Source organism: Aythya marila (assembly GCF_965140915.1).
Source record: "Aythya marila genome assembly, chromosome: 2".
Taxonomy (NCBI): domain Eukaryota; kingdom Metazoa; phylum Chordata; class Aves; order Anseriformes; family Anatidae; genus Aythya; species Aythya marila.
The window spans coordinates 137,445,869-137,464,099 of record NC_139043.1 but is presented as its reverse complement, the minus strand read 5'-3'; the positions used below and the strand labels follow the sequence as shown (position 1 = coordinate 137,464,099).

Below are 18,231 nucleotides of genomic sequence, written 5' to 3'. Positions count from 1 at the left end.
GTTTAAGAGACATGAGAGATCTTTCTGACCAAAGAATTTATGCTCTTAATTCAGATGAGCAAATAAAAAACGTGCAATAAAGAAATTGAAAAAAAAAAAAAAATCAGAAATAGTATGTAAAGTTATAGGAAGATATGGTTCCTGAGACAGGTGAGCAGATATCTGCTTTCTGTTTTCTAACAAATGTATAAAAAAACAAATGTCAGTAATCTGTAGTTGCTATTCACCTAGCTAATGTGAAGTTTTACTTCAGAGAGTGTGAGAATGTAACCTTGGGGTTTAGCATACATCAGAGTTGTTAGATGCTCCAGTGAAGTGAGCAAAATGTGCAAAATGTGTAAAATTCAGTAAAACTATATCCACAGATGATCAGACTCTGCTTGTTTTGAATGTATAAAAAAGGGACCAGTCAACCAAATAGTTATAGAGAGAAAATGCCACCAGGTATATTCTGTGCTGTGAAAGCAATTGGATGAGCCATAGGAAGAACATAATACAGCACGTCAGGCTTTAAATTATTTCTGCAATATATCAGGTACCCTAAACATTTCCAGATCAGAAATGTTCTGTGATAAGGCTTTTCCCTTTTGGCACCACTTTTCAGCTGGGTACTCCCTTTAACCTTAATATTTTCTCTCACTTTCTCATGGCATAAACACTTCCCTGGAGCTTAGCACTGTCACTTACACTACCTGTGGCGTTCTGAACAACTTCACCTAAAAGTTTTGCCTATACACGTGGAACTTTCAGAATCTCCTTAATTCAGTCCAGATGTAATCACTTGGTTCTTTAAACCAATTTTGTATGATGGATGATTTTCAACATAATGTTTGCCACCAAAAAGACCAAAATTTACCATCTACCTTAAATATCACTTTAAATATTGTGGATACTTTAAATATTGTGGATTCATGGATATACTTGTATGATATTTTCTAATAAATGTTCAGTTGATAATCATGAATGATTTGTTTGTTTTACCCTCCTGGTGTGTGTGACACGTCCTCCTTCATGAGATTTATTACCCAAAGTATTTGTTATTGGAACAATTTTGGTCCTACTGAAATTAATGTATACACTTGTCTTTGTTGGGAGTGAGAACTGGCACAATTTTATGCATCTGTATTTTATATTTTAGGCCCAGCTAAACGCCAGAGTTGCAAATAATACCTCTTAAAATGTTTTTTATATTTTTGCTGCTGGATCACACAGAATCATAGAATCAACATGTACCTGTTCATCTGCACTTGCAAATATAAAAGGACAAATTCAGTTTCAAAGAATACAGGGCAGGGTTGCTGAAGGTTGGTGGTATTGCATATTCTTATGCTAGACCCTAGCTGTTTGGTTGAAATATCATCCTTTTATGTTTTTGATTCTAAGTTTTTTCTTTGGCTTGTACAGGAATTAAATTAACTACAACTGTTTATGTGATATATTCAGGTTATGGCTTTGCTTTCAAATTCATAGGATGAAAAATGCATCAATAGTTCACTTTTATAATGTCAATTTTTTAATGAAAACAGTGTACAGGAGACTGAACAATTGCAAGTGAAGGATATTAATTGTGCATTTGTTCAGACTTCAGTATAAATTATTGAATAGTAATTTATATATTGAATTAGTGGAGCAAACTGCTGTTCAATTTAAGCAACTGTTATTAGTTGTTTTTCTTAAGACTACTGAAAACAAAAAGAATCATACTAGAGATATGATGAAGCAGATTGTTTCACTGATTTTGACATATGGAAGTACTGCCAGGGAAATATGTCTTCCTTAGCTCCAATAAAGGGAACAGCCTTCTTGGTTTCAAACCTTCATATTTTAAATTTTAGTTCACTACCTTGTCTTAGGTTTGGTTGTGCTAGTGACCTGTCAGCAAGGAGTCCCTCAAAGTGGAGGCATCCTTTATATTTATTTAGTCTTTGGTCACTTTGCTCCCATTGAAGAGGGGGCAACGTTAACTTGTTTCTAAGAGTTTCTTTACAGTTTGTGAATGTTAAATCCTCCCTTTTGGATTATAATAAAACAAATAACAAAACAAATTTAAAGAAATTACTGCCAAACATCTCCAATGATCTGGAATTTTATTCCATCCATATACATGCATAGTAACAACATTTGTTGAGAAATTATTTCTATCAGAAGTAGAACATTATCTTTGTGATCACCAGTTGCAGTATTGCTACTCTTATATTTAAATATATCTTATATATGAATTAGATTCATAATTGCAGCATTGAGTTTAGGGTTTTGTTTTAGACTGTGCCTTTCAAAAGATAAAACTGATTGATATGACCTCATTACTTACAATACTGCTTCCAGTAATTTTGTTCATTCTTTATAAAGTATTGCATTTAACAGCAAAGGTTTAAAAATTGAGACAGAGATGCATCAGCAAAAGAAAATACAAGTACTATACAAGAAAAAAATTGCCATCTTCATTTAACGTACGTTTCAGATTAAGAAAGTGGACAGAAACATACTGCTACATACAAATGCAAAGCCTAATGACTAAGGTACTGTATCTGCTAAAATATAAAGTGCAAACTGAGCCCAATTGTTCAAAAAATTGAAATTTTAAGGCGAACTTTACAGCATAGTTGAAACTTCTTTGCAAGTTATATTTTAGCATATACATATATTTGCAACAGCATATAAGAAAAAAAAATCAGGATACACAAGTGCTTTTGAAGCTATTTCTAAAATGCTTTTCTGTATTGTTTGTGACTATTTTCATTAAAATCTACTATACAGTGCAAACCATATGTGCTACACAATAACTATACAATAACATTACAAATGACTTTAATATAAAGTTTTTAAATAAAAAATAACATAACTACAGCTATGAATACTGCTGGTAAAATAAATTAATATTTTTGAAAATGGCACCAATAATACACTTTACTAATGGACTGTAATGAAATTACACCTTTAAGTCTTCAACTCGGCAATAGTGAAATCTCCTGATTGTCCAGATGTAATTCAAACAGCTTTCTTTAGACTGTATGGAACAATATGCTAAACACAGGTACCAAAGGTGACCAATTGTTTCATTTGACATGTTCTGCTGCATGTGACGAGCAATAAAACTTCTTATGAGTTATAAAGTTTGAAAGATTGTTGAACTGGATGTCACACAGTCGGCAATACTTTCCACTGGTTGGGGCCTGGGTAGAACCATTCACTCCTTTAGCTATACTAGACAACTGTTCCTCTGCTGTAGGAATTGCTGGAGAGACGTTTTCGTTTGCAGTTAAGGGATTCTCAGAGATCCAGGAAGGAGACTTGTGCCCATCTTCATGCGGAGGATTCTGGGAAATGTTCTCCTGTTGTGGGTTTGCTGCAGGTCTTTCCTCCTGTTTTAGTCCCCCATTAACTATTACCATGCCTCGGTTTTTTGGCAATAGTGGAAGAGACTCTTTCTTCTGCACAGCACATCCATTTGAAGGAGCCTGGCCTTTAGGAGATTCACTTTCTGTATTTGTGCTTTGATCTAAATCAGTATTATGAATGACGAGAGAACCAGAAATGTAATCACTTGGCTTTATTCCATAATATGGAGAAAGCTGATCTGCTCCTTTAGCTTTCTTTATTGCTCCAGGGTAAAGGCATTGTGGAAGAAACAAATGTTTGTTTTCTTCTTTTGTAGCAATAAGCTGGGCTGCTTCACTAAAGACTTTTAGTCCTTGAAGTGTCGCTAAGTGTGTGGAAAATAAGTTTCCATTAGGAGAGGACTGTTTTGAGTTTCCATTTTTCTCACATTTAATTATGCTTCTTTCATAGCTGACATCTGGGCTGTTTCTTTCACTTTCTGGGTTTTGAAACACCTTACTGTCAAGCTGTCCCAGGTCATTACGCTGATGGGCAGTGACAGGGCAAAAATTCTGCTTATGAGCCAGGTAGTTCTCTACCTTGTTAAAACTTATCTTACATACTGTGCACTCATGATAATCCAGCAGCCTTTTGGGAGAGGTGGATGTCCTCTCTGACTGGGGTAAGCATTTTTTACTGAGATCTATTGGCACATCCATCTCCAGGCAAGACACAGTGGAGTGGGGAGTATCACACTTTGAAACTGGAACACACTTGTTAATAGACAGTGATGTTTCAAGATGCTTTGACACTATTCCTGGAAATATATCACATCGTGGATGGTAACATTCTCCAAGACTTTCTGTTGACTCTTGAGTAGATGTACATGGATTGCCAAGATTAGCCACATCCAGAAATCGCTGTTGTACTAGTGGTGGCCTTTGCTCTTGCTCTGGTAGGCACATCTCATACATCTTTCTCCGCTTCCGTGTACGCATTGTTCTCTGCATGGCAGGCACTTTGTTGGAAGCAGACCTCTTCAGTGGGGGATCATGGCGCGTGGCACAGTAATACTGCTTGTGGACCATGTATGTTTCATGTCTGCTGAAAGTAATATTACAAGCTTCACATGTGGTCTTATTAGGATCACTCTCCCCTTCTACTAAAGAAGCATTGGGATTCTTTACGTCAGAAGGTTTTCCATTTATCTTGTCATCACCGTTGCTTGCAGTTGATAACTTCTTAGCTTGTGCTGTGAAGTCTTTTTCATGACCTTTATTGTTTGGCCCAATCAAATCTAAAACATTGGAAGAGTTAATGCAAGATGTCTGCAAAAGCTGATTCTCTGGATCTGATGTGTGAGGAGCTGTATTCAGAATGCTTATAGAGCTTTGACCATTACTGGGACTTACAGCTTCTGGCATTTTCTCTGGAACACTGGAAAAATCTGGTGACTTTGCCATCTGCTGCCATCGGCTGCTGCAGTAGTGCTTTTTGTGCACCAAGTAGTTGTCCAAATTATTGAATGTTATGTTGCACTCAAAACACGTAGCTCCTTTTGGCATCAAAGGACTGTAAATTACTGGAGGATAATTGCTGCTTCCATGCCTCAGCCGCCGGTGGACCAGTTCAGACATTTTGGCTAATATCTCTGAAGCCTGAGGAACCACAGTGATGTCCTGGGGAAAAGCAAACTGTGAAAGAAAGGGTCCCATTGGGAAAGAAGGACCAATATTAGGCTGAACTGGCGATGAGGCAAGTCTTGGACTAGATGGTTCAGATTTTATTTTAGTGTATGATAAACTTTGCTTGTTTGTTGCAGGCTGTGTTTCTGGCCTCTGGTTTGGAAGAAAAAGCGGAGCCTTTTTTTCACATTTATCAAGCTCTGTATCAGAACTTGCGTCTTTAGTCTGCATGGACTTTTGGCCCTGCGGAACATCATTTCTACTCAACAGGTCTGTTGCTGGCTGTAAACCTTCCTCATTTCCACTTGGAGAATGTTCAATGTCACTTTCTCTCTGAATCTTGTTGCCAGAGACATGTAATTCTTGGTGCTGCAGTAGCTCCCTCTGAGTTTGGAAGCCAAAATGGCAGTGATTGCATCTAAAGGCAGCTTGAGTAAGATGCGAGAACAGGTGCTGATGAAAGTTAATCACCGAGTCTGCAGTATAAGTACAAACTGTGCATTTCAGACTAGCACCAGGTGGGAGAAATTCTTCCATTTTCACTCCTATAGAAAAGATAAATAAAATACAATTTAAGTGACCGTTTTCCCCTTCAGAAAACATACAGGAAAATCAGTTGCACAGAAGGTACATACACAGTAAGAACAACTAATTTTCTCCTGATGGGAATCTTGCATAGGTTTTAGTCACTCAGAAAATACTTGAATTGGTTCTGAATTTCTTTCCTCAAATTTCTAGAGGAGATTCCCAGACTTCTGCTCTGCTGCGGAGAGCCTTAGTATCTACGTGCACTCAGCAGAGATGAAGGGAATGAAAGAAAAAGGGAAAGGATAAAAATAGACAGGACTTATTCTAAATGGAAAGGCCTTAAAAATTACAGTTTTAACTGAGGAGACATAATGTTCTCCACACACAATCACTAGATATTTTGAATGCACAGAAAGCACATCAAGGTCAAAAAATACAAGATTATTATGTGGTTTCTTTAAGGTACAGCCCTCAAACTTAGGGTGCCTGAAAGAGTACAAGTAGCACTTTGCACATTACTGATGATAAACTTTTTGATTCCACAAGTTGGCTGTAGTGTGGGAACAATATACAGAACTATCCTCATCAGAAAGGACTCATGAGTTGTATTAACTGTGAATGTAGGATGAGAAATAAGACATGGTTTCACAAGCATTTTATCTCCCACATATAAGCTACTGCTGTAATACAACAACAGCTTTCCCTATCAAGAGCAATACATTCAAAGCCATCTTATAATCATTGCTGAAACACAAAAATATTTCACAATATTTTGAAAGTAGAAATGCTTAAAAAGAGATAAGACCAAATTTCTGTCTTGCAACAACACAGAAACAACACGGATTCTGAATACTTGTAGACAACAAAAGCTGGAAAACAATTGGTAGGGATTGTATTGGAAATCTACATGAAACATGGATATTGGTTCCGTGAACACACACATGCATGTGCCTTGGTCAGATAAAATACATCTTTGGCAGTGGAACAATATAAAGCTGTAAGAATATTGTGTCTCAACCTGTGTGAAGCCATTCTGTTGATCTGGAGGTCCTTACTTCACTTTGAGCATCACTGTTTCTCACATTTGTGAGATACATTTAGAATTTGAACTACTCTGGGCCTCAGAGGACAGAACTGAGCAGAGGAGACACACAGAACTTTAATTACCGCTTGTTCCCTGTCAGGCACTTTTTTGCCAGGAGGACACAAGAAGCTTTAGCTCCTCCACTGCTGTGAGATGGTGCTTTCACATTACATAGTGCAGTCATAGTGAAGAATCTCTACAGAATTTCTGTTTCAGTTTGGGCTCCATGCTCCAGTGGCGTAGGTCTGCTACAGCCCCCAGTGGGCCCTTCCACAGAAGCTGAAGGAAAACCAGCATTAGGCTACAGGGTATTTGGAAGAAGAATGTCTCATTCTTACTGCAGAAGCAGCAGTATAACTTGTGATAATCTGTACAGAAGAATTAAAGGTTGGCAGGATCTTAGAGAGAGACTGATGGAACTAACTACTTTGTGGCTAAAACAGAGGAGACGGCTTGAGTTTTAGTCTCTGATCTAATAAGTACCAAAAAATTCTTACTGGAAGCTCAGCCAGATGAACCTACGCCTTTCAAGAAACACAGACGCTTATCTCTAGGTTGCGAGAAGAAGCAGTCACTCATAGCTCATAGCTGCAAACTCTCTCTACACCTAAGTCAATGATATGACACCAAATGCAAAGAGTCGAAGCAACTGTCTCAGACAATGTCTACAATTTCAGAGAGAAATGAAGTTGTTGTCTTCCAAGACTACCTGGTTTTAGTTACTAGACTGTAAGACATTCTGAGCTGCATTCGTTCACCCTTACTGAAGCTTTTCCACTAATCACTGAACACTGAAATCTTTGCTAGGCAAGAGAGACAGAAAATGGCAATAGCCTGATACTCAAAGTCAAGATATTGAAGCACAAAAATATCTGACCTCTAAATGAATGGCTAAGTGTTATCTGTGCTGTTAGGAAGTTTCCCACTCTTCTAGTCCTATTCAGCGAGGTAACAAACTCTGAAGAAAAAGCCAAAACATATGATCTGAGACCGTGCCTTCTATGGGATAATGCACTGATTAGCAATGCCTGAGGATCTTTTTTTGTCTCCTGCACTAAACCTTTCTGATTAGATAATAAAGTATATATACTGGGACAGAGTTGAGGTGGTATAGAAATTTGTCTAACTTTTGTGTATTTTAAAATGTCTTCCAACGTCCTGGTTAAGGCAGCTTCCACAGTGTATTTCTTTTCTTTTTGAATAAGGAAAATATAATTTGAAAAGCATCAGAAGAAACTTTGTCACATCTCCACAGATGGGCAGAGGGGAAAAAAAAAAGAAAAAAGGCAGCATGATGCTTCCTAGGATTGTAATTGCTGCCCAAGTATCAGAGAAAGGTTTTTCACTTCACTAAGTGCACAGAGCAGACTTCTTCTTCCCTATGAGTCAAAAAGTCAAATCAGGCTTTCTTCTGTGAATAAAGCACAAATTATCATCCTTTACACGTCAGCCATTTAACAGGAGAATCAGGGCCCCTGTGGGACCCTTGTCTCTGTCCAGACACACCTCTGTACACGACACAACCAACATACCCACACATGACACTGCAGTTTTATTTGCAGATTTTGAGTGCTAATGGAAACTCTAATACAGAATGTTCTGCAAATTCAAAACCTGCAATCCCAGACCTAATTCAAAACAAATTCAAACAGCACACTCAGAAGACCTTCAGAGAGGGAGATAAGATTCCTGCTGAGTTTTGGATTTTTAATCTCAGGAATTTTTTAATCCCACTTTCCATAAATCCAGTATTATCATTTTAACAACATGGACAAAGAAAACACTATCCCAATTCTATATTTATAAGGAGGAAAATAATATTTTTATGAAACAAGACAATAAGTTTTTATGAAACACATGCCCTGGAAAAACACACTAAGGGTTCTTAACCCTGCTCCTGAAAGCCTCCTGCCTTTAAATCAGAAGCCTACTCCAGGACCCCAACATGCTGTTTCAGAAGGAATAGGTCTCTGGTGGTATGTCTCTCTCCACTGAACGTCAAAAGAGGGTACGTATATATGGAAATCTATGAGACTCACATTTGATGAAAGGAATCATGAAGTAGTCTCTTAGAAAGTACATAAATCTCTGATAAACTAAGAAGCAGAATTCTAATTGTGTTTGGATTCCTGAACTTTACCTTCACTGGTAAAGAAATGCTGCCTGTATGCACACATAGACCCATTAAGAGACTGCATTTAAATGAGATTTTATTGATTAGGGAAATGACTCTGGTTACAAGAGAGATGCTTGGTGTAGAATAAAGGTGGAGACAAACTGTTCCACTGAATGTTTATAGCAAATAATTCTTCAGATAGGTAAATTTAGAAGGGGATGCAGGAAACTATATGGCACTTACCACTGTGAGAATTCAGGTGCATTTCCAGAGCTCTTGCATTAGAAAAACTTTTGGTGCACTGCGGAAAGGGGCAGACACTGGATATCTGTTGAGCACTGTCTTCATTCTCCTCTGACAGCTGAGGCCCCTCTCTTTGCCTCCCACTGCAGTAGTACATGAGGTGGGCCTGCAGATTCCGCTCGCTTCGATACCAAATGCCACAGGATTTGCAAGGGAATATGTCCTCTACAAGCAAATATAACCAGGTGCAGGTTAGCCACAGTGCATTCAGCGCCAACCAATTAATACAGCAGGATTAATTCCCTTCCCCATTAAAAACATGTTTATTTAAAAAAATATTGAAAGCAGAGCCACATGTCACTTGCTGAACATGGGAGACAGCAGTTTCTTTTAAAATGAATTTTTAAAAATAGTTGATATAAAAACAGCTGGATTTTTTTGGCATGCAAATATTAAAAAATGAAATAAAGTTACTTGTTTGATGAGAGAATGCAGTGCCAATTCAAAAACTAAGCTGTATTTCCAACACATCATCACACAATAGGAGACACCTTTCAGTCATACTCTTTTTTGTGCGCATGCACAAGTCTTTTCAGCATCAGGCCTTGCAATTTGTGAGTGCTTGTCGTGGTTCCGCTCGAGTGGGCAGCCGAGCTCCACCACAGCCGCTCTCTCACTCCCCCTCCTCAAAGAGGAATGGGGAGAAAATATGTGAAAAGGGCTCAAGGATTGAGATAAGGACGAGAAAATCACGCAATAATTATTGTAACGGGCAAAACAGACTCGGCATAAGGAGATAGTAAGATTTATTGCCTACAACTAACAAGCGAGAGAAGTGAGAAAACAAAGGAAAAAAAAAACAAAAGCACCTTCCCCCCCCCCATCCACCCTTTTCCACCTCCTCCCCCCGAGCGGCGCAGGGGAACGGGGAATGGGGGTTATGGTCAGTCTACAGCACTTCTTCTCTGCCGCTCCTTCTCGGTCACTCTCGTCCCCTGTGCTGTGGGGTCCCACCCACGGGATGCAGTCCTTGATGAACTGATCCGGCGTGGGCTTCCCACAGGCAGCAGCTCTTCCAGAACTGCTCCAGATATGGGTCCGTACCACGGGGTCCATCCCTCAGGAGAAAACTGCTCCAACCTGGCTCCCCTACGGGCAGCAGCTCCTGCCAGATCACCTGCTCCTGCGTGGGCTCCTCTCCACGGGCTACAGGTCCGGCCCGGAATCTGCTCCGGCAGGGGTCTTCCACAGGCGGCAGCCTCCGTCGGTGCAGGGCCACCTGCTCCACCGTGGTCTCCTCCACGGGCTGCAGCGTGGAACCCTGCTCCACCGTGGTACTCCATGGGCTGCAGGGGGACATCCTGCTTCACCATGGTCCTCACCACAGGCCGCAGGGGACTTCTGCTCCGGCGCCTGGAGCACCTCTCCCCCTCCTTCTACACTGACCTTGGTGCAAGGCTGTTCTCCCACTCCCTTGACTCTCCCGGCTGCTGTGTGGCGCAGCGTTTTTTCCCTGTCTTAAATATGCTCTCACAGAGGCGCAAAACAACATCGCTTATTGGCTCGGATCTGGAAAACAATGGGGCCCTTCCCAAACATGGGGCAGCTTCTAGATCTTTCTCACAGAAACCACCCCTATGGCTCCCTGCTACCAAAACCTTGCCACGTAAACCCACTACATTCCACCCCTCGCCTCTGTTAAAAGCATATTTAAGACTACTCACAACATACTCTTACTTTACAATTATCACAACAACCTTCACGAAATTCACTTAAATCAAAACGAAAAAGAATTCACCACACCAAAATAAACATAACATCATCACAGCACCGACAAGGTGGACATTTTACACACACACCACCCCTCGTCCCTTCACCACACTAACATATCACAGTTACTGCTTTCTTAATTCTTCACAACTTGTACATTCCTAACAATCATCCTGCACATATTTTTGCCCGTTACTTCTACTAACTATCATCTTATCTCAAATTCCTTGAGCCCCACGTTGGGCGCCAAAAAAGACTGTCGTGGTTCCGCTCGAGTGGGCAGCCGAGCTCCACCACAGCCGCTCTCTCACTCCCCCTCCTCAAAGAGGAATGGGGAGAAAATATGTGAAAAGGGCTCAAGGATTGAGATAAGGACGAGAAAATCACGCAATAATTATTGTAACGGGCAAAACAGACTCGGCATAAGGAGATAGTAAGATTTATTGCCTACAACTAACAAGCGAGAGAAGTGAGAAAACAAAGGAAAAAAAAAACAAAAGCACCTTCCCCCCCCCCATCCACCCTTTTCCACCTCCTCCCCCCGAGCGGCGCAGGGGAACGGGGAATGGGGGTTATGGTCAGTCTACAGCACTTCTTCTCTGCCGCTCCTTCTCGGTCACTCTCGTCCCCTGTGCTGTGGGGTCCCACCCACGGGATGCAGTCCTTGATGAACTGATCCGGCGTGGGCTTCCCACAGGCAGCAGCTCTTCCAGAACTGCTCCAGATATGGGTCCGTACCACGGGGTCCATCCCTCAGGAGAAAACTGCTCCAACCTGGCTCCCCTACGGGCAGCAGCTCCTGCCAGATCACCTGCTCCTGCGTGGGCTCCTCTCCACGGGCTACAGGTCCGGCCCGGAATCTGCTCCGGCAGGGGTCTTCCACAGGCGGCAGCCTCCGTCGGTGCAGGGCCACCTGCTCCACCGTGGTCTCCTCCACGGGCTGCAGCGTGGAACCCTGCTCCACCGTGGTACTCCATGGGCTGCAGGGGGACATCCTGCTTCACCATGGTCCTCACCACAGGCCGCAGGGGACTTCTGCTCCGGCGCCTGGAGCACCTCTCCCCCTCCTTCTACACTGACCTTGGTGCAAGGCTGTTCTCCCACTCCCTTGACTCTCCCGGCTGCTGTGTGGCGCAGCGTTTTTTCCCTGTCTTAAATATGCTCTCACAGAGGCGCAAAACAACATCGCTTATTGGCTCGGATCTGGAAAACAATGGGGCCCTTCCCAAACATGGGGCAGCTTCTAGATCTTTCTCACAGAAACCACCCCTATGGCTCCCTGCTACCAAAACCTTGCCACGTAAACCCACTACAGTGCTAATTGCAGATCATTCTGAAGAATGAATGTTTATGCAGTTATCACTGTAAAATCCTGTTGCTCTGATATCCTGGAGGCCAAACTAGATTATGTTTCTTTTAGATCATGTAGCATTGAATGTAGTATTATACTAAGCAGCATGTTTATTTCCTGGGTTCTTGTTATCAATACTAGAAGTTAAAATTTCCAGTGTACTTTGTCCTTGTATTGTTGACAAATTGTTACTGTTCCACTTTTCACAATTCAAAAGGGATATTTGCTAAGAATAACGGAATTTCTCATTGTCTTTTATCCTGAAGCGTCAGCATCCTCTCTGAGGGGAAGACAATGGAGAGGTTGCACAGAGTGCTTCCCAGCAGCAGAGGGAGTAGATATGTTGAGCATGTACTGGAGGCTACATACTTTACTCACATGAAGACTAATAATGAACACTGTATATTTACACAAAGCAGACAGATATATGGTTGTTAATATCCTGTCAGAAGGATACCTTACACAGTGCATTTTCTGTATCTGTCTCAGAAGGATAAAAGACCTGTTTGATCTTTCTGAAAGCCGAACTTGTTATCCTATCAGTAAGAACAAGGACGAAATCCTAGCCCTTTAGGGTACATATATACTAGTAAACTAAAACAGTGACAGGGTCTAGACTGGAGCACTGGAACTTCTTTTTTTATATTGTTAAAACATGAGGATGGTCCTTTTGCACACTTTTGGCTTAAATCAGTTAATATTTTCCCCATTTCTGGATACAGTTTGGGAGTTACTATATGCCATGTATCATTCCCTGTAATTGGTTTGGATGCTTCTCACTTGTTTTTGAGACTCGGAGAGAATAAAAGTATGAGTGCAGCCACAGCGTGCCAGCTGACTGCAGGATCAGAGATCAGGCAATTGTAGTTAATGTTAAAATACAATGTTAAAATGTTGATCTTGGTTAACACCAAAACTCCCACTGACTGCAGAACAAAAAAAGGGCAAAGTTGAAGGTAACAGCCCACTAAAATGGATGAATCTTTCATTTGTTAAATCTCAAATGCAGACAAAATTTACACTTTGCTTCACAGATTGCATGCTAATGTTTGTCTACTTCTCTGCTCATGAATTTATATAAAATATTTTCACTACTACCAGTGTTTATTCTTCCTTCACCACTAAAAAATTGTGCATGACACAAACATTTAATGGAGCAGTTAGTATTCAATATACCACTATTAAGACCTTACTGATATGGATCACAGCATTTGAAATGTCTATCTCATGTGAAACCTGACATTTCAACATTTGGTTTTGGCTTTAAATCATTTCAAAAAGTTGAACCACTGAGGTTTTTTTAGAAGAGAAAGTCCAAAGGACAGTAATACGAAATTTTGATTGTGGGTAAGCATGCCCCATTTGAATTTATTTGACAACATTCTATCACAGAATTTAACTTTCTGATTATCTTAATGAATTTGACTCCAACCACCTTTACTTCCTATGGGCTAGATAGCCTGGACAGACTGCAGCACGATGAATATGTGACTCTCCGTATGTGCCATGCAGAAGAAATACATTTGAAGATTTTTACATGGTGGGAGGATGGAGTTCCACAGAGAATAATGTATAGAAATAGGATCTGAAACTATTACTCCCCTAAAGCAATGCAAAATAGATAAAGGTCACTCTGAGTTAATGTTTAAAATATTTCAATTTGTTTCAACAGATATTTTCAAAATATTTCAGTAGATTACTTCAGAAAACAAAACATTGAAGTTCAAGCTGACTAAGCCAAGGGTAATATTCTGATTTTGATTTTTGAATAGGAAACATTATAAAAACCAACCCTACAACTTTTATTTTTTCTAGAAATCGAAATTGTTTTAGAGATCTGAATATAAGATGTCTCATTACAGAGCTAGATGTGCATTTAACATACTACTGGACTGACATTTGACTCGAGACTTTACTGAAGAAACTGAATTTCCTCAACCCAGTAATGAAAGGTAGAGACTTCCCAGTCTGGTCTGAGGCAAAGGTAGAAGGTTCTGGACAGTGAGACATGCTGCTTTAGCAGCCTCTGGAAGTTAAGGTTACTATGAGCTGCTGCTAAGCCTATAGAGTAAGATCAGATACACCACCAACCTAGATTCTTCTTGGCAGCAGAACTGGCAATGATCAGAGCAACTTTCTCTCCAAAAGGCAGGAAAGTAACAGACATGCTTCCAGCAATTTGGTGCTGTAGAAACCTGGTTACTTTGCCAAAGCCCAGAGTTGGCCTTGCACGGTTTTGCACAAAACTGTATCTTCAGCTGAAACAAGTTGCAAATGAGTCTTTATCCTTTACACTAGGTAACTCCTTCCCTGGTGGCTTCCTTGTAGCTGTTGGCTACAAACAATGGTCTGTCTTAACTGTGGTAATTTGCTGGTCCATTTAAGGGGCTTCCAGCCCAGTATCTTTTGGAAAGATACTGTATGATGTTAATTGTTGGTTCTGCCAACAGAGATATCACCTCACAGCAGCCCCAGTGCTAGGGTAAAAATGCATGTCATTATCTAAAGTGCTTGAGATTGCTGTCAACTCTCTGAGAGGAAGGACTCAGATGACTTGGACAATTTAAGGTTTATCTTTTAAAACAGGCTAACAGTAAATGTATAGCTATGACAGTTGTTTACCCAGAAAACCAGCAATGAAAAAAAAAAAAAAAAAAAAAAGACTGAATCTGAATGAAAGGTGTTACCACAGATATTTACCACAGATATTTTAATTAGTCCTGTCTGAAAAGCTTCAAGGTGTGACTGTTCGTGACAATATTATTCCACGTGAATCTGAGTGGTAGATCATGCGTCCGTGTGATTTAGGTGCGTTCACACCTGACATACTGTGTTCAGCAGCTCACTGTATCTAACCACACTACTTACAAACCACAGGAAGCATGGGGAGGTGTTATGATGCAAAGTCTTAATGGTCAGTCTTACAGAAAAAAAAAAAAAGAAAAACAACCCTGAAAGAGATAACTATGTGTAGTAGGCCTGTATGATAAGTGGTGAGGACTATGGTAACATTTAAAGTTTGGAAAGTACTTGGTGAGGAGGGTGAGAAACTAGGGCTGTATAAAGGTAAGAAGCAGTAACACAAAAAAAAAAAAAAAAAAAAAAAGTTGAAGAAATGAAATCTAATTAGGAAATAATTCAAGTTGAACTGTCCCAGCTCAGTAACTCACTTATGTGCTAATGTCCCTCCTCTCTAAGGACAACACTTAATTAGATAGTATATTTTGTCCATGATAGGGTCTATTGATGTCTAGAGGACTTGAAAACATTCTTGGATAGCAACACTGAACAGTAAATACTACAATAAATCAGGGATGCTATAAGTAATGATCACTGCTGCATTTTGAAACAGCCACTGGAGAGATGTGTTCTATCTTTCCATTGACTATTGTGAATTATTGCCAGAAGCTGCAACTATAAGCAACAAGCTGACTTGAGCAGCAAAGGCTGGACTTTCTGACTTAGCAGGCCTATCTCATCTGCTTTTTTAACAGTTTCTATCACCTCTGTGAGCAGATGACAGGACTGTGACACGAGGGCAGGTCTGATGCTCTGGGTGAGCTCAGCTGCCAGAACATTTTTCTTCCTCCTCTTGTCTGTGAGTTCATGTGAGATGATGGGGAAACCAACCCAGACTTTGAGCTGTGTGTTTTAGGTCATGCAATTTCTGTGGTCTTGAGTTCACTGTTAGATCTTTATGTTCTTTACGAATATGTTCATAATATATAAATTCATATAAATATCTGTATGTTCTTTAGAATACTGCTGTTTTAAAACAAAGCTAGAGAATAGCATTCACCACTTACTGTTCACAATAGCTGTAGGCAAAATAGATGCCATTGCAGCCTGTTGAGGGAGCAATTGTATTGAGTCCAGCAGGCGTGCAGGATACATCCCTTCTGTAAGAGTCATCTGACTAGCAGCTTGCAGCCTTGAGTCAAAATCCACAACAAAGGCAATTAGCTCTTCACCCTCTGAGATGGCCTTGGTCGTGGTACACCAAAGCTGCCCTCCTACAGGAAAAGTAATAAAAAATAAAATTTAATTGAAGATATCATATTCCAGAACTTAAACATCAGTACCATGTCTTTACGCTTTTTTTTTTTTTTTTTTTTCATTTTGAAGCTTTGTTCAAGGGGAAGATGCAAATAAATTTCACATCTACCATATTCCTTCTATCAACATAAGAATTGTCAATGTACATGAAAAACAATTTGGGGATATTATTCCCAATTATTTGCAGCACTGATATGCATTTAGTTTTTCATTTTCTACCCTAAAAGGTCAGCATTATAAAAATCAAGGTGAAAATATTTCCACTAAACTTCCTGTGTATTTTTTGTAATTCTGTTTTATTTTGAATACCAAATCACAGCACGATAAAACCAAACAGCTGAAAAAAAAAAAAAAAGACATCAGATTTCCTCTTAAGGACATTCTTCCCCTCCCTTATGTTTGCCACCATCTTTCTCTAAAAAATCTTCCCTTATGTAATATTCTTTGTAACATGACTGCTTTATCTCTGCTTACACTGACTGAACTTCCTGAAAAGAAGATATGCCAAAGATCTGTTTCATAAAGGCTTATTCAAATAAAGGTTTGTTTAAAAGGTGGGGGGAGGTGGAAGAACTTTCATCAAACAGTAAGATACACTATAGCTCTGTGCTGCAAATGTCACGTGTAGTGCATTAAAAAGAAAATTAACTATGCGAGTACATCTACTAATGTATTTGAATGCGATAGTGAATGCTCATTTATTTAACATGTTTAGACAGGCAAAGCACTTATATTGTGTTATCTACACTCTCAGGCCTAGATACATATCCAATACAGTTATGCCTGAAATAATGTTGCATACTTTATATGTTATAAAGCTTTTTTTTCCTCAGGTTTTGTATATATAGAAAAAGCTATATGTTGTATTCATTAGGCAAGCAAAAACTGTACTCGTTTTGATAAGTAATATTGCTGTGTTTATCTTTCGGCATAACTGCCTTTTCAACTACACTTCATTTTTTTCCCCTCAAAGAGATTATAGTTTTAAAACAACTTGTTGCAAAAATCTGGTAGAGGAGATAACAACAGTGTATGATATGCCACAGCTAAATGGAAGAATTAGGACATTGTTTTACAGAAATCTTGGACAATTAATTAAACCAGTCTATTAGCTTTCAAAGATGAGCAAACAAAACAGCATCAGTGACAATGTGTTTCAGTGGAAAAATAAAGCTAAGCTTCCAGACCTCAAAGTGGTGTAAAAGTTTCAAAGCAGAAAAGTGTCTTTGTATTCACCCTTTGGTAACACAGCAGTTGAAGGTGGCTCCAAAGTTTATATGAAATTTACTGTAATGGGACCAAAGCATGCTGTTTACAACCATCCAAAAATCACAGCATTAAATGGTGTAAATCTGAGTAATTTCCTCTACAGAATAAGAAGATGAAACGTGAAGATAAATGTCTACAAATGCAGAATTCTAATGACCAAGCAGGAAATCAAACATTTGAAGAGCACAGTTGGACTTATTGTCTCATATAAGTAAAGAGTACAGAAGCCTTTGGATTTAGACAAGTACAAAACCTGTTCAAGGGAGAACCAGGCTAAATTCCTAAAGCATAATTAATTAGTCTCATAGATAAAATACACGATACACACTGCAATTTCTCAACCTGAAACTGGGTACTCTCACTGTAAACAACATACATTTTATTTTCTGGGAGGAAATATGATTTCTATTATTACTATGCACTCCTATTTTATTTTCATATGGAAAAAGTAATAATCAATGTGTTTGAGTCCATCTAATGTAGAATAAAAGCTCTTCCTATGCTGCATTATTCACTGAATTCCTTAATGAAATAAAAATGAGTCAGTGCAGAAGAACCAACTGAGACTTTATCCCAGCAAACATCTTGACATGCTGTACCCTTGGGGAAGAAAAACAAAACAAAACAAAACAAACAAACAAAAAAAAAAAAGTGAAGTTGATTACTGGGTCTCCAGCTGTAATCAGGCTAAAAGGCTGACTCAGTCTCCTTGTGTTAGAGCTCCTTAGGGTGTTGACTCATGTCCAGCAGGAGATTACGCCAGGACAGCTGAGGAGGGTAGTGACCTCGGCTGCTTGCTCCACCCAGCTCC

The 18,231-nt window shown here is 39.7% G+C and overlaps 1 protein-coding gene across 3 annotated transcripts in view; it reads right to left on the bottom strand.

Annotated features, from left to right (window-relative positions):
• Nucleotides 1-2,083: 2,083 nt before the first annotated feature.
• The window catches only part of ZFPM2 (zinc finger protein, FOG family member 2), a 325,424-nt gene continuing 309,276 nt past the window's right edge, over nucleotides 2,084-18,231 (bottom strand). For all 3 annotated transcript variants that reach the window (XM_082753383.1, XM_082753384.1, XM_082753385.1), the window contains 3 exons: nucleotides 15,902-16,108; nucleotides 8,975-9,199; nucleotides 2,084-5,548 (listed from right to left, as the gene is read on the bottom strand). In XM_082753383.1, coding sequence (XP_082609509.1) covers nucleotides 3,057-5,548; nucleotides 8,975-9,199; nucleotides 15,902-16,108 — 2,924 coding nt within the window. In that variant the 3' untranslated portion in view covers nucleotides 2,084-3,056. The remainder of the gene's footprint in view (nucleotides 5,549-8,974; nucleotides 9,200-15,901; nucleotides 16,109-18,231) is intronic.